This window comes from Peromyscus leucopus, chromosome 20 (genome assembly GCF_004664715.2).
Source record: "Peromyscus leucopus breed LL Stock chromosome 20, UCI_PerLeu_2.1, whole genome shotgun sequence".
Taxonomy (NCBI): Eukaryota; Metazoa; Chordata; class Mammalia; order Rodentia; family Cricetidae; genus Peromyscus; species Peromyscus leucopus.
The window spans coordinates 37,595,053-37,607,301 of record NC_051080.1 but is presented as its reverse complement, the minus strand read 5'-3'; the positions used below and the strand labels follow the sequence as shown (position 1 = coordinate 37,607,301).

Genomic DNA, 12,249 nt, shown 5'->3' with positions numbered 1-12,249 from the left:
AGCAGCTGTTGGAGGCCAGCCTGGGCCACATCCTGTGTATACAGTACAGCTGCCCCCCCACTCCCAACAGATTTTGCAGCGCTGGCCACTGGTACATTTGTCACGTGGACTTGGGGATGGTGGTGAGCCTGCGTGATAGACTCTTTCTTGAGCTAGTCTTTGGATGCTTCATGACTAAAGCATGTGGTGAGTGGCTCAGTGAGAGAAAAGCAGGAGGGTAGAGAAGCGCACTCTCCCTCTAGCGCCTGTCCAGGAGGGCTGACTAGCTTCCCTCACTGGGAAGAGAGAAGATGGCCTCAGCAGAATTGCTTAGGAGCAGCTCTCTTTCCTGGTCTCAGGCAGGCAGCCACTCTCCACGCGGTCATTTCTTTTCCCCACTGGAGTTTAGGTATCTTGAGTCCCACATCTTCAAGGTGATCAGAACAGCAGAGGTGTAACAGGGCCACTTCCCATGCCACCTGGGCCTCCTGATGTCCTCCAGAATAAGCACATGGCGCACCGTCAGCCTTGTATCCGGAATCATTTACCAGAAGTGTTTAATCCTCACAAAGGCTTGGGAAGCCACGGCGGGGCCCCTTTCCCACTCCCAGAAGCTAACCTCAGGGTGAACAGAGGGGACTCTGGACTGAGGCCATCCCCAATTTTCCCTCTTATTCCCCACCAGCCAGGAGGCCAGACACGGGCACAGGCCACCATGTATCGCCCCACTTCTGCAGCCCACAGCACCCCCTCCCTCCCTCCTCTCACCAGCTGCCTCTGCAGATCCTGTGTCCCTCCCAGTACTAGTGGTATCCAAGGCCTTTTCAGAAAGAAGGTCGCAAGAGCTTGGTTCGGAGGCCTGGAAAGGCTTCTGAGTGGCCCTTTGCCCCTCTGTCCTTCTGTCCGCAGTTCGGTAATACCTTCTGTGTCAATGTTCGCTCTCCCTCAATGTGGACAGGTCACCGTGGGGAGGTGGCAGTGGGACAGTTGTCCTGGCCTAGTACTGTGGCAGTTAGGCCTACCCGTTTTAGAGAAACTGAGGTGTCTAAGAACAGCCTGACATTTCTCAGGAGGCTAAGGCTAGTCTTTGGCTGAAATTTCACTGAGGAATCCCTAGTGCATGAAGAAGGCCACGCCAATGATCAGGGAGGAGCCGTCAGGGAGGAAACACAAATGCTCTCTCTCCCTGGTCCAGCCCACTCCCATCCTTCACAGGCCCTGTAAACAAAAGCCTACTGAACGGAGCAGGCATAGGGAAAGGCACTCTACGGGGCCCCGGTTTTCCACAGCAGCAGCCAGGGAAGCCCAGGCACTGAGGCCAGGCTTGCTAGGACACTGCAGGAGGGGAAAGGGACTCTTCACCACCACTGGTAGACCCTGCCACTGGCTGGAAGGAGACCGGAGTAGCCCCATCCCCATCCCATTCCACTCAGAGACTAGCTCAGTGCCAGCAGAAATGGGTGTCCCTGAGGCCACAATGGCCAATGTCCCCGCTGTTCCAGCTGCATCTTCCACCTGGAGTTTCGGGGCTGGAGCATGACTGGTTCCATGTCCTGTCCGTCTGTCTGTCCCCCGTACCCCCTTCCCCGCCAACCTCTGGGGTATGGGAAAGTAGACAGCAGCAGAAGTCCTAGGACAAGTCAAGCGGCTGGGCTGGCTGCCTTGGCCACCCTGTCCTACCAAGGCAGAAAGAATGGTCCTTCCCACCGGAGGACCTGTAGGGCAGGGCTGGCCCAGTGGAGGAGAGGTTGGCATAAAAGAGAGCAGACACTAGCCAGGCGTCTACTTCATGTAAACAAGGTAGCAGTGATCCTGTCCGGCCATGGCAGTCTGCTGGAGACGGTGACGGCTGAGATGCTTCAGATCCTGCCATCTGGGATTCAGGCACTAAGACCGGGATGGAGGCTGCAGGGAGGAGGCCTGGTTAGCATCTGATGTGTGAACCGGTACAGGGTATAGGCCATGCTCTCCTCAGCAGAGGACAGGATGGGTGGGCATCTGCAGGTCCCACCTACCACTACCCTGCCGCTCAGGAGATCACACATTGGCTGGACTTGGTGATCCTGTCACTCGCTTTACCTGTGGAGACAGGGCACAGACATGGAGGGCATAAGTAACAAGCTCAGGGGGTTTGCCACAAGCCCAACCTTGAACCGCCCACATAAGCAAGTTTGGAGCTCAGGACCAATGCCTCTCTTCCAAGCTGCTGGTCTGGAATCCAGGTCAACAGGGCACCCAGGAAAGCAAAGGGACCATCTGTTTCAGCAGCCTCCCCATGACTGGAGACATCAAGTGGTCTGCGTCTCCTGACCAACAGCGACAGGGACTCTGGAGTCAGCCCCCAATGACTTACAGTCCTATCATTAGCGGCTAGATGTTGAAGGCAGCTTCAAGGTGAAATCAAGGGCACTCTCAGGGGTCCTAACTGGAGGGCACAGGGGCGGCAGCGATGAACCTGCTTTATTGCTGAGCTCAAGCAGCAGCCCTGTCCTGGAAGTGGTCGGTGACAGTGCCAGGTCCCGGCCTTCCTGCCCAGTCTCAGCTCCTTCGGCCGGCCACTCAGGGAGCTATGCCTGGGGAGGGCAGTGTGGTCACCCTGCTGTGGGGCGACCCAGGCAGAGGATGGAGCAGCACAGGCCCCGGGCTGGGAAGGCTGCTTTTCTCTAGACTGTCCTCTCCTCCCCTCCAGGCCCTTGCATCTACTCCTACCCCCCCTCACAATCCCAGGAAAAGGTGCCAGCTGTCTTCATGATAAAATCCTGCTCTGGACTCTGGGGGAGGGGGGGGGAGGAGAACCGTGAGATGACCTGACACCTCTGGCTGGCTCTGGAGGCACTGAACAGTTGAAGACAGAGTCCACATCCTTAGAATGCCCGCTGCCTGCTTTTCCCAGGTGGAAGCCACTGTGTTACTTCTTGCCTATCCCCGCTTATACAGTAAAGACAGTCTCCCTTGTGCTCACACCGCCGTCCGTATCACTTCAGCTGTGAATTTAATTAAGGTGACGACTGCCTCTTGTGAGCTGTAGTAGCAGGAGAGGCACTGGGCATGGGCTAGACCTGGGACTCTGGTGCTGCAGCCCCTTGGTGAGTCCCTGTGCCTGTCGAAGGCCACACTGCCCAGGCTCGCTGTCCTTGCTCTACCAGCCACTGCCTCAGTGGGGTTACAGTGAACTCATTCCCCGGGACTTACGGCAGAACCAGCCTCCTGGGTGTCCCTGCTGGGTGTCCCCTGGACTCAGGCAGGTGACTGCCTAGAAGGAGGTAGGACAGGAAACCAGTGGCCTTCTGTGGTGGTGCTGAGGGCTGTGCCTGGTGTGGCTCTGTGAAGGTCATTAAATTCTACCACCCTGGAGGCCCTTGCTGCTGCTTCAAGAGCAAATGAAAGGCCCCCCACTTCCTCTCCTCAGTGGTGTTTTCTGTTTGCTCGGCCTGCAAAGTGGATGCCCAGTGCCTCCCCAGAGGCAGCAGCGCTTCGGAGGCAGGAAAGCAAAATCAACCTCTGGATCCAGACGCTGGGCAGGAATGTGCCGAAAGTAAAGGAGCATCCCAGAGGCTGTGCCCTGCCAGCTCCTTTCCAGAGAAGGCGGTCTTTAGCAGGCCCTGACCCTCCCATTTGTAGAGATGGATGCCAGCCCAGGGATACGCCTTATCCTCAGGATTCATTTCTAGGACTCTGACAGAGAAACAGGCTTGAAGGAAAATTCTTTGTGTTCCATCTTTCTTTCCATGCTCATTTACCAGAAAACTGCCAAGGGCAGATGCCTTGGACCCATTCAGATTAATGTGGGAGAATTCCGCCAACCACCCAAACAATTTCTTTTTATGAAGTATGTGTGGCGGGGAAGTGAGTGACCTAAAGAAGACTTACGCGAGAAAGCCAGCTGCAAAGAGGCTCAGCCCTGGAGCCTGGAAACAGAATGCAGAGCAGTAGGAACAGGCTACGGCATGCATGGAGGGACTGGGAAGGTGACAGCCTGGGGCGTGTGGAACAGCAGCTAGGAGCCAAGATGCTTCAAGAGGAGGGGAGGCAGGGAACAACGTGGGAAGTCACACAGGGCTGTGACGACAGGAAGTCCCCTCTTCCTATAGCCTTTAGGGCTTCACATGCCTTTTATCTGGAACATTCTTTCCCTGATGTTCATGTGTCCATCTGAGGCTCTGCTCCAGTGCTCCTAAATCAACGAGGCCTCCCCTGGGCACCCTGAAGAACAGAGTCATGGTGATCCCTGCCCTCAACCATCCCTAGGGTAATGGGTGCCACAAGAAAGGACTTTTGTTCATTCCGTTCTCTGCTTAATTTAGAACTGTGCCCCACAGAGGAAATACTTGGAGACCATATTCTTATTGGATAAAACAAGTAAGCAGGCAATGGCTGGCTATTTGGAGTCCAGGCCAATACAAACACCACCAGTGATGCAAGCTTACCTAGCACCATTCTGAGAGTGACCAGAGGCCCAGACAGCCTCGGAGGAACTGGGGAGACACACAAATTGTTTGGTCTTCTGGTAACAACAGCACAACTGAGTCGGAGAGATGATGACTCAGAAGCTAAGAACACTTGTTGCTCTTTCAGAGGACCCGAGTTCGGTTCCCAGCACCACATGATGGGTCAAAAAACACCTGTAAATCCAGTTCCAGGGGATCTAAAGCCCCCTTTTGAACTATGCAGGCACCAGGCACACATGTGGTGCCCATCTATACATGTAGACGAAACACTCATACATATAAAATGAAATAAACCATACATATATGAACAGTACAGCGGCCTCATCTTTGGAGCAGAGTTGGTTGGTCACAGGGCTCAGGATAATCAGATTTGACTCCATATTCCACACAGCAGCTGGGGCCCTGACCCACACTCCTCAAGAGCAACACCTGAGTGATATTCCCAAGAATGGGGGCCGCAGATCCACAGCTCAGGTAGTCCTTCCTCACGGGTCCACCCCGATGAGGACTCAGATTTCCAGGCAAGACATCAAAGATCACCAGCCCCAGAGGGCGACATGGAGGAACCTGCAGTGCCCAAATCCAGGAGCCTTGCGGCCACAACTCTACAATCAGAGATGGCATCACAGGCCTTCCGGTCTCCACAGCGGCAGGGAAATGGCATCAGCGCCACCCTTTCACAGGCAGCTGCAGCTGTTCGGAGGTGGCTCTGGGGACAGAGGCCATGCTGCTCTTTCCCTCCCGGCCTGTCTGTGGATAGGGGGGTTGGCCCTTCTGGAGTTCAAGGATCTTGTTCGTGGGGTGCCACCATCAGGCAGACACTTGCAAAAACCATTTGAGTTCTCAGTGGCAGCATTTCACTCTATGTCCCCTTTAACACTGGAAGCCATTGTCTACTTTCCAATGATGGCCTAGGAGTTCAGGAACAGCACCCGGGACCACCTCCTCTAGCCTAGTGACTTCCCCAAAGGCAGAGCTCTGCCCGAGACTCCAGTAACGAGCTGCATTGGTGCTAGTCTGAAGACCCCGCTGTATTGGAGAGCTTTGTGGGAAAACCAACGCTCCTGTTCAAAATGCAGACATCTACATTCCGTGCTTCATGACCTGCTAATGTGTCTGTTACCATATGGTGTAGAAAGCAAACAGGGAAAGGTAGCTCTTCTTCCACGGACTCACTGAAGCCATCATAGTCTAACCTAACAGGAGTGAGTGTGTTCATGTGTTGGCGATCCTGAGAGCCACTATTTTGTTACATGAATTCCTTTGATACTGGCATGCCTATGTTATGCTTCTGATTTAATTTAGTGTTTAATTTTAAATTCTTGGCAGTGGGGATTGGTTAAAAGATGAAATGGATCTTCATGGCAACAGCTGTGATAAAAGCTTTGGTTTCCAAAGCTGTTTTTTTTTTCTTCCTGTCAGCACCACTAGCATTCCACGTTTTGCTGAACATCATCAATTCCTTAGTCTTTACCACTATGGTGAATGCCATCCAGAGAATGATACATTTAGTTGACTAAATCCTGTTTCATAGTGGTTTTGGAAAAAAAAAAAAATGCAGATTTCTGAGCCCAGCCCAGCAGTACAGACTCTATTCACGGGATTTTAAACAAGGATATCCGTAGCTGTGCTCTCCTGAGAATGGGAACTCTCTGCTCATAGAGAACCTGCCCAGAGATCCTGTAAGGGTGCAGGTGGCAAGGGGCCAGGGGGGCAGAAGCTGATAGCCCAGTGCGGACACAGTTTAGTTAAGAGAAAAAGCAAACGGCAAAGGACACACACAGCTTCAGCCACTAGAGGGGGCTCTGGCTCTTCAGACTTCCAGGCTGATTCCATTGGGGGTTTCTCGTCCCCCCACCCCCCAGCCCCAAAGGAGGCGATTCTGTAAGATTCTCCCCAGGGCCACACCTGGGTTTGCAAAAATCTGCATGCTGTTTGACAACTATATACTTCTTATCAAGCAATTTTACAGGCTGTCAGCTCTCGGCTCTTCCTATCTTTCTCTCTCCCCCACCTTGTCATCCACCCACGTTCTCTCTGACAAGAGGGTGCAGAGACAGACAGGACAGTCAGCGTCAACTGGAAGGGACCTCAGAAGCCCTCCCCAGTTTGCCCCCCCCTCCTCCAGCAGAGGAGACAGCCCTGGGGAGGGGAGGGCTGTGCGTCAAGGGCGGAGATCATTCCACCATGCGCTGTTGCAGCTTGAATGTTCCCTGTGGGAAGGGGGTCCCTTCCCGGGATGGGTTCCTTCTCTGAGGAAGAAGCTGAAGTGGTTCCGATCCAACTCAAGCTCCCGCCATCCCGGGATGGGGCCCATGCTGCCTAGTTAGGTGTGCGGTCAGCTGCTCGGTGCCTGCCACCTTGAGGGAAGCCGCCAGAGGTCCCTGAGCCTAGAGCTTGGGGAGATGCAGGTATAGAGGAAGGGCTTTTGGGAGGAGAAATTCAGCTTCTCAGCTCCGCCTTTGAGCAAGAAAGAAGCAGGTTGCTGGGTGGTGGTGGCGCACGCCTTTAATCCCAGCACTGGGGAGGCAGAGGCAGGTGGATCTCTGTGAGTTCGAGGCCAGCCTGGGCTACAGAGCGAGCTCCAGGACAGGAACCAAAACTACACGGAGAAGCCCTGTCTGGAAAAACCACAACAAAAACCAAAGAAGCAGGTGCCAGGGGTCTCAGTAGACAGCTAGGATTTCAGAGCCTTGGTGGGGTGGCAGGGTGTGTGTGTGTGTGTGTGTGTGTGTGTATGTGTGTTCTTCCCCAGGCTTGGGGCGGGGGTGGGGGGAAACGACACACTTTAGACTTTCCTGTGTGTGTGCTAGTCAGTCTTACTCCAGCCCTTCTTCTGCTCAGGGGGCTGGGTGCTCTGGAGCTCCCAAAGGCACAGTGGGGTCTGTTTGCTGGCCCCAGGGTACCACGTACAGATGTAGAGATGCTCAGAGACAGGCAGCAGCGGCAAACACTAACTGCCCAAGTCATCTGGGGGGGGGGGGAGCGGGGATTGGACACCAGAGGCAGCAGGAAAGGACAAGACAATGGGCTTTGCGTTTCTATGGAAACAGCACCTAAGGGTGAGGGGCAGGAGAGGAGAAAGCTTCCACCTCACTTCCAGACAGGAGTTGGGAAACAACCCCTTTGTGTTTGGGCTCCCCCCCCCCTTCCTTGCCAGGTGTTCACCATGGCAACCCTCCTTCCAAACAAGAGGCACAGAGCACATCAGCATCTGGTGTCGGGGAGCCAAGGAAGCCCAAGGGGAATGGGACTGGGAGTGGGGGACCAGCCACTCCTCTCTTGACAGGGCAAGGCCCAGGCCTGGCTTTGACTCGGGTTTACAGTCATTTCCCATGGCCTGCATTTACTGTACTTCTCCCAGTTTCTACTGCATCGGGACTCATGGGGTCTTCATGGGGGTGAAGGGAAAGAAAGTACCCGTATGGAACCTGGCCTGCCGAGCTGCTCAAGCAGTGTGGGCCCACCGGAGGCAGCGGGGGCTGGAGGGTGGTCCTGGTACTCATATTGTACCAAACTGCAGAGACTCCCAGACCTGTTCTAAGAGAGAGCTATATCCTGCGTTCAACGGGACATGAAGTGCTTCTAATCAGGAGAAAGTGCATTTTTCCCTGCTCTAGACCATTGACTGGGTCAAAGCCAGGTCTATGGGACACCTGAGCCCTTGGGCTGCTCAGGACAGGGTACTTCATAATCAGTTTTCACATAGCGAGTCGGCCAGGAAGCTCAGTTAGCATCCCCTCAAAGTCCTGCAACCACAGAAGGAAAAATCCCAGCACAGAAGCTCTTCCAGCTCAGGGTAGCTGAGAAGAGAAAGGCTCCTCGGCAGCCTGTCTGTCACTACCAGACTCCTGGAAGGTCATATCGAGACTGCTCTGGAGGAGAAAAAAGACAGGGCTTCAAGGAGCTCTCAGAGAGACGGTTAGAAAAGATCCACTGCTCCACATTACCAGTCTTTCCCAGAGGGCAAATTCGCTTTTCACACAGACTGGGGAAAACGGTTCTAACTATTATCACGGAAACAGGAAGCTGGCCAGCGCATCAGTGGGATGGGGTATGTCTGACCAGGACAGACCCCGACGACAGCAAGCAGCAGGAAGCCAGGAGGAGCCCAGACTCACAGCCAGTGCTGCGCACTGTTTCTCCAGGTATAAAAGGAAAACTTGTCACTCTTCCCTCTCTTACTGGAGTGACTAGAAAGGTGATCTGAATACCATGAGGAGTAAAGAGTCCTCACAGACCATCCCATGTCCACTGCTGTGCTAAACACCAAGCAAGGCGTGTAGAGCTCTTCCCTCAGAGACAAGGAATCTGAAACTTGGACCTGCAGTGACTTGCCCAGGGTCACCAGGTTCAATGGTGGCCAACTCACCTGATATGTTGGCACTGGAACCCTCATTGGGCCTCTTCCCCAGAGGAAACTCCATGTCAGCCAAAGTCTCAGTGGAGGTGGAGTTGACCGGCACCGCAGGCCTCTTCACTCGTCGGCTGAAGAGCCTGCTGCTCAAGCGTCTGCCCTCCTTGGCTGGGGTGGCCTCTCCATTTGCAATTTCTCCCTTGCCATTCTGGGGTTTGTGCCTCGGGTCTACGTGCACCTGAGAGACCGTCCTGCCATCCTTTGGTTTCAGCAATCTCGGGGGAATGGGCTCCACTGTGGGCAATATCTGTTCGACTGTAACCAGATCGTTCAGAAAGCTCTCCAGACGCCGGGCAGACTCACCACCGCCGCTGCCCTCCTGTCCCTCCGCGTTGCCATCAGCTTCCCGCTGCTGCCGGGCCGCCCAGCGCATCAGCTCTCCTGGAGGAGCGCGGCTGTTTGCCACTAAGGCATACTTGGGGTTGATAAGTTTGCGAGCTACAGTGGAGGAGTAGTTGAGGCCAAGCCTGCCTGCCAGGCCCAGGTGCTGGTACAAGTTCACTTCCTCCGAGATGGCGTACAGCTCCCGGAACTCTACGTCAAAGGGCTCCACGTTCTGCCCTGTCAGGAGCAAAAGAAGATTCCTGTCCACATAGGAGGAGCTCCAGGTGAAGCTGGGGACAGAAAGCAGAGACATGGATGGGCCCAGACCTCTCCAGTATCCTACCAGGAGCTCCTTTAATACCCTTCAGCCTGCCTCAGCCTGCTCTGTCACTGTGGCCACACTGCCTGATGCCTGGTGAAAGATGCCTCGTGCCCTCACACTGGATTGCTCTCCTTTCACCAGGCCAAATTCTCCCCGCCCTCTTCCTTCCCATGGGGCTTGAGAAGTCAAACCTGGATCCACATCTACCCCTCCCGTGTGCCTTGTACAACGTGGCTACAGGGCCTAAGGTAGAACATACCATAGGGAGATGGCGGGGTCTTAACTCAAGGCTTGGAGGCTCAGATGAAGTAACCAGCTCACTCCCTGGTACAAACGCGTGCAATACACAGGGACTAAGCTGTGCCGTTGTGAGCACTGTCCCACCCCTATTGATCCTTCCCAGAGTGCACAGTGTCTGCACAGACCCGTACTTCAACTGCGGAAGAGGACTCAGATCATTTGCTCACTGTTACATGTGCTCAGGTCTCACTTCGATTTTCACTTTCTCAGAGGAGAGAGGTGGCTCACATACAGGTTCTCACAGACCTGGGATTTCGCTTTCAATTCGAATTCTGGAGTCATCTCCCTGTGGCACATCTGTGGTAGTCTGAATGAGAATGGCCCCCACAGGCTCACGTATTTGAATGCTTGGTCCCCAGTTGGTAAAACTGTCTGGAAGGATTAGCGGTGTGATCTTGTTTCAGGGGGGGTGTCACTGGGGGTGGGCTTTGAGGTTTCCAAAACCCATGTCATTCCCAGGTAGCTCTCTTTGCCTTGGGCTTATGGATAAGATGTGAGCTCTCAGCTACTGCTCCAGCACCATGCTTACCTGCCTGCTGCCATGCCCCCTCCCCTCTGGAACCATGAGCCCCAAATGAAATGCTTTCTTTTATAAGTTGCCTTGGCCGTGGTGTTTTGTCACAGGAATAGAAATTAGACAACATCTCACATTGCTTCCCCAACTCTTATCCCTTTTATTTCCTGCTTATCCCACCCAAAAAACCAGCCTCAAAATACAACCGGCTGCTGAAGACCATGACAAGCAGGCAATGCTTAATGTCTAGGAAGAGTTGGTCTTCTCTTTGGAATAATCAATCTGTCAACAGAAAGTCTGAAGAAAGGAACTGGGCAGGAGACTGCTTCTGACCAGGACAGACAGTGTCTCTTAAAACCATGACTTTTGGGGCCGGGCAGTGGTGGCGCACGCCTTTAATCCCAGCACTCGGGAGGCAGAGCCAGGCGGATTTCTGTGAGTTCGAGGCCAGCCTGGGCTACCAAGTGAGCTCCAGGAAAGGCGCAAAGCTACACAGAGAAACCCTGTCTCAAAAAACCAAAAAAAAAAAAAAAAAAAAAAAAAAACAAACAAACAAACAAAAAAAAAAAACAAAAAAAAAAAAACCCATGACTTTTGGGGCTGGAGGGATGGCTCAGTGGTTAAGAGCACTGGCTGCTCTTTCAGAGGTCCTGAGTTCAATTCCCAGTAACCACATGGTGGCTCAACTATCTATAATAGGATCTGATGCTCTCTTCTGTCACGCAGGCATACATGTAGACAGAGAGTTCATACCTAAAAAATACATAAAAAAGAAAAAGAAAAAAAGAAAAAAACAAAAAAATAAAAAAACCCAAAAACAAAGCAACAACAATCATGACTGTGGAAGTTCCAGGCTAGCACACCCCTGAACAATTACCATGAATACGGGTCTCCCGGGTCCTCCCTGTCCTGTTCCAACATACCTGTAAGATCCAGTTGCTACTTTGTCCCCATCCACCATTAGGAACCTTGATGAGAGAGTCCCCTTAATCTTCCCCATGGGCGTGTAGAAGCCAACCCCTGTCACAGAGCGGACACGGATGTTCTGGAGAGAAGAGAAAGACACAGTTGCCCTGTATGGGGAGGTCTTGAGGCTTGGCACCAAGGTCTTACTTGGGGAGAGGTCCATAGACCCTGACTGCTGCCCAAGTTTTTCCAAAATTATCTGCTTCCTTCGGTCTTGTATGTTTTACTTTCAACAAGCTCAGGAGAGTTCTTGCTCAAAGTTCCCAACCAGAGAACTACAGCCCTGTGCTGAACCCGACAGTGAAGCCAGTGGTTCTACAGATGGACCACCCCAGGGCTGAGCGAGCTGCCTCCTTCAGCCTTGGCAGCTCTAGGACGGCAGAAAGCATTAAGGACATATAAGTAAGCAGTTACAAGTTCCTGAGTCATGACTTTATAGAAGGAAAAATATTGGGGTCTTGAACTTCAATCTGAGCCCCTGAACTTGGGAGGAGAAAGGGGGAGGAGCCAGAGGGAAGGACAGAAGGAGGTTCCCATCTCATTTTGGCCCACAATCTGTCCCTGTGGGTGCAACTCACCCGAATACGGAAGTCGGCAAGCTCCAGGTTCTGACACATTTCCAGAAAGTACTTCACTCCTGCTTCATCCAGGATGATGTACACAGGGACCCGGCGCTTAGAGGCGGCATCTACGATGTCTTGGAATATATCCCCATCAGTGAAAACATCCATGACAACAGCAATGACCTGGACAGAGAAGGCGCTGCTGAGACATGTTGTGACTGGTACATGTTTTGAGACACATCTGCCCAGAGTGTACCACCTTGCCTTGGGGCAACTGAAGGCCAAGAGTCAAAAACCCTACCTGCCATTCTCCTGGATTCTCCAGGTACCCACACTTTAGAGCACACTGAATTCAGGTGAAGGGCCCAAGGGTGCAGGCTCTGCTGCTGGTACTTCATCCTGGATAAATCCCAGCG

General features: G+C 53.3%; 1 protein-coding gene across 1 annotated transcript in view; it reads right to left on the bottom strand.

Annotated features, from left to right (window-relative positions):
* Window positions 1–501: 501 nt before the first annotated feature.
* The window catches only part of Fam83f (family with sequence similarity 83 member F), a 32,377-nt gene continuing 20,629 nt past the window's right edge, over window positions 502–12,249 (bottom strand). Inside the window, exons 2-5 of the mRNA XM_028871284.2 lie at window positions 11,849–12,016; window positions 11,228–11,349; window positions 8,800–9,458; window positions 502–2,058 (exon numbers count right to left, since the gene is read on the bottom strand). Coding sequence (XP_028727117.1) covers window positions 2,009–2,058; window positions 8,800–9,458; window positions 11,228–11,349; window positions 11,849–12,016 — 999 coding nt within the window. The 3' untranslated portion in view covers window positions 502–2,008. The remainder of the gene's footprint in view (window positions 2,059–8,799; window positions 9,459–11,227; window positions 11,350–11,848; window positions 12,017–12,249) is intronic.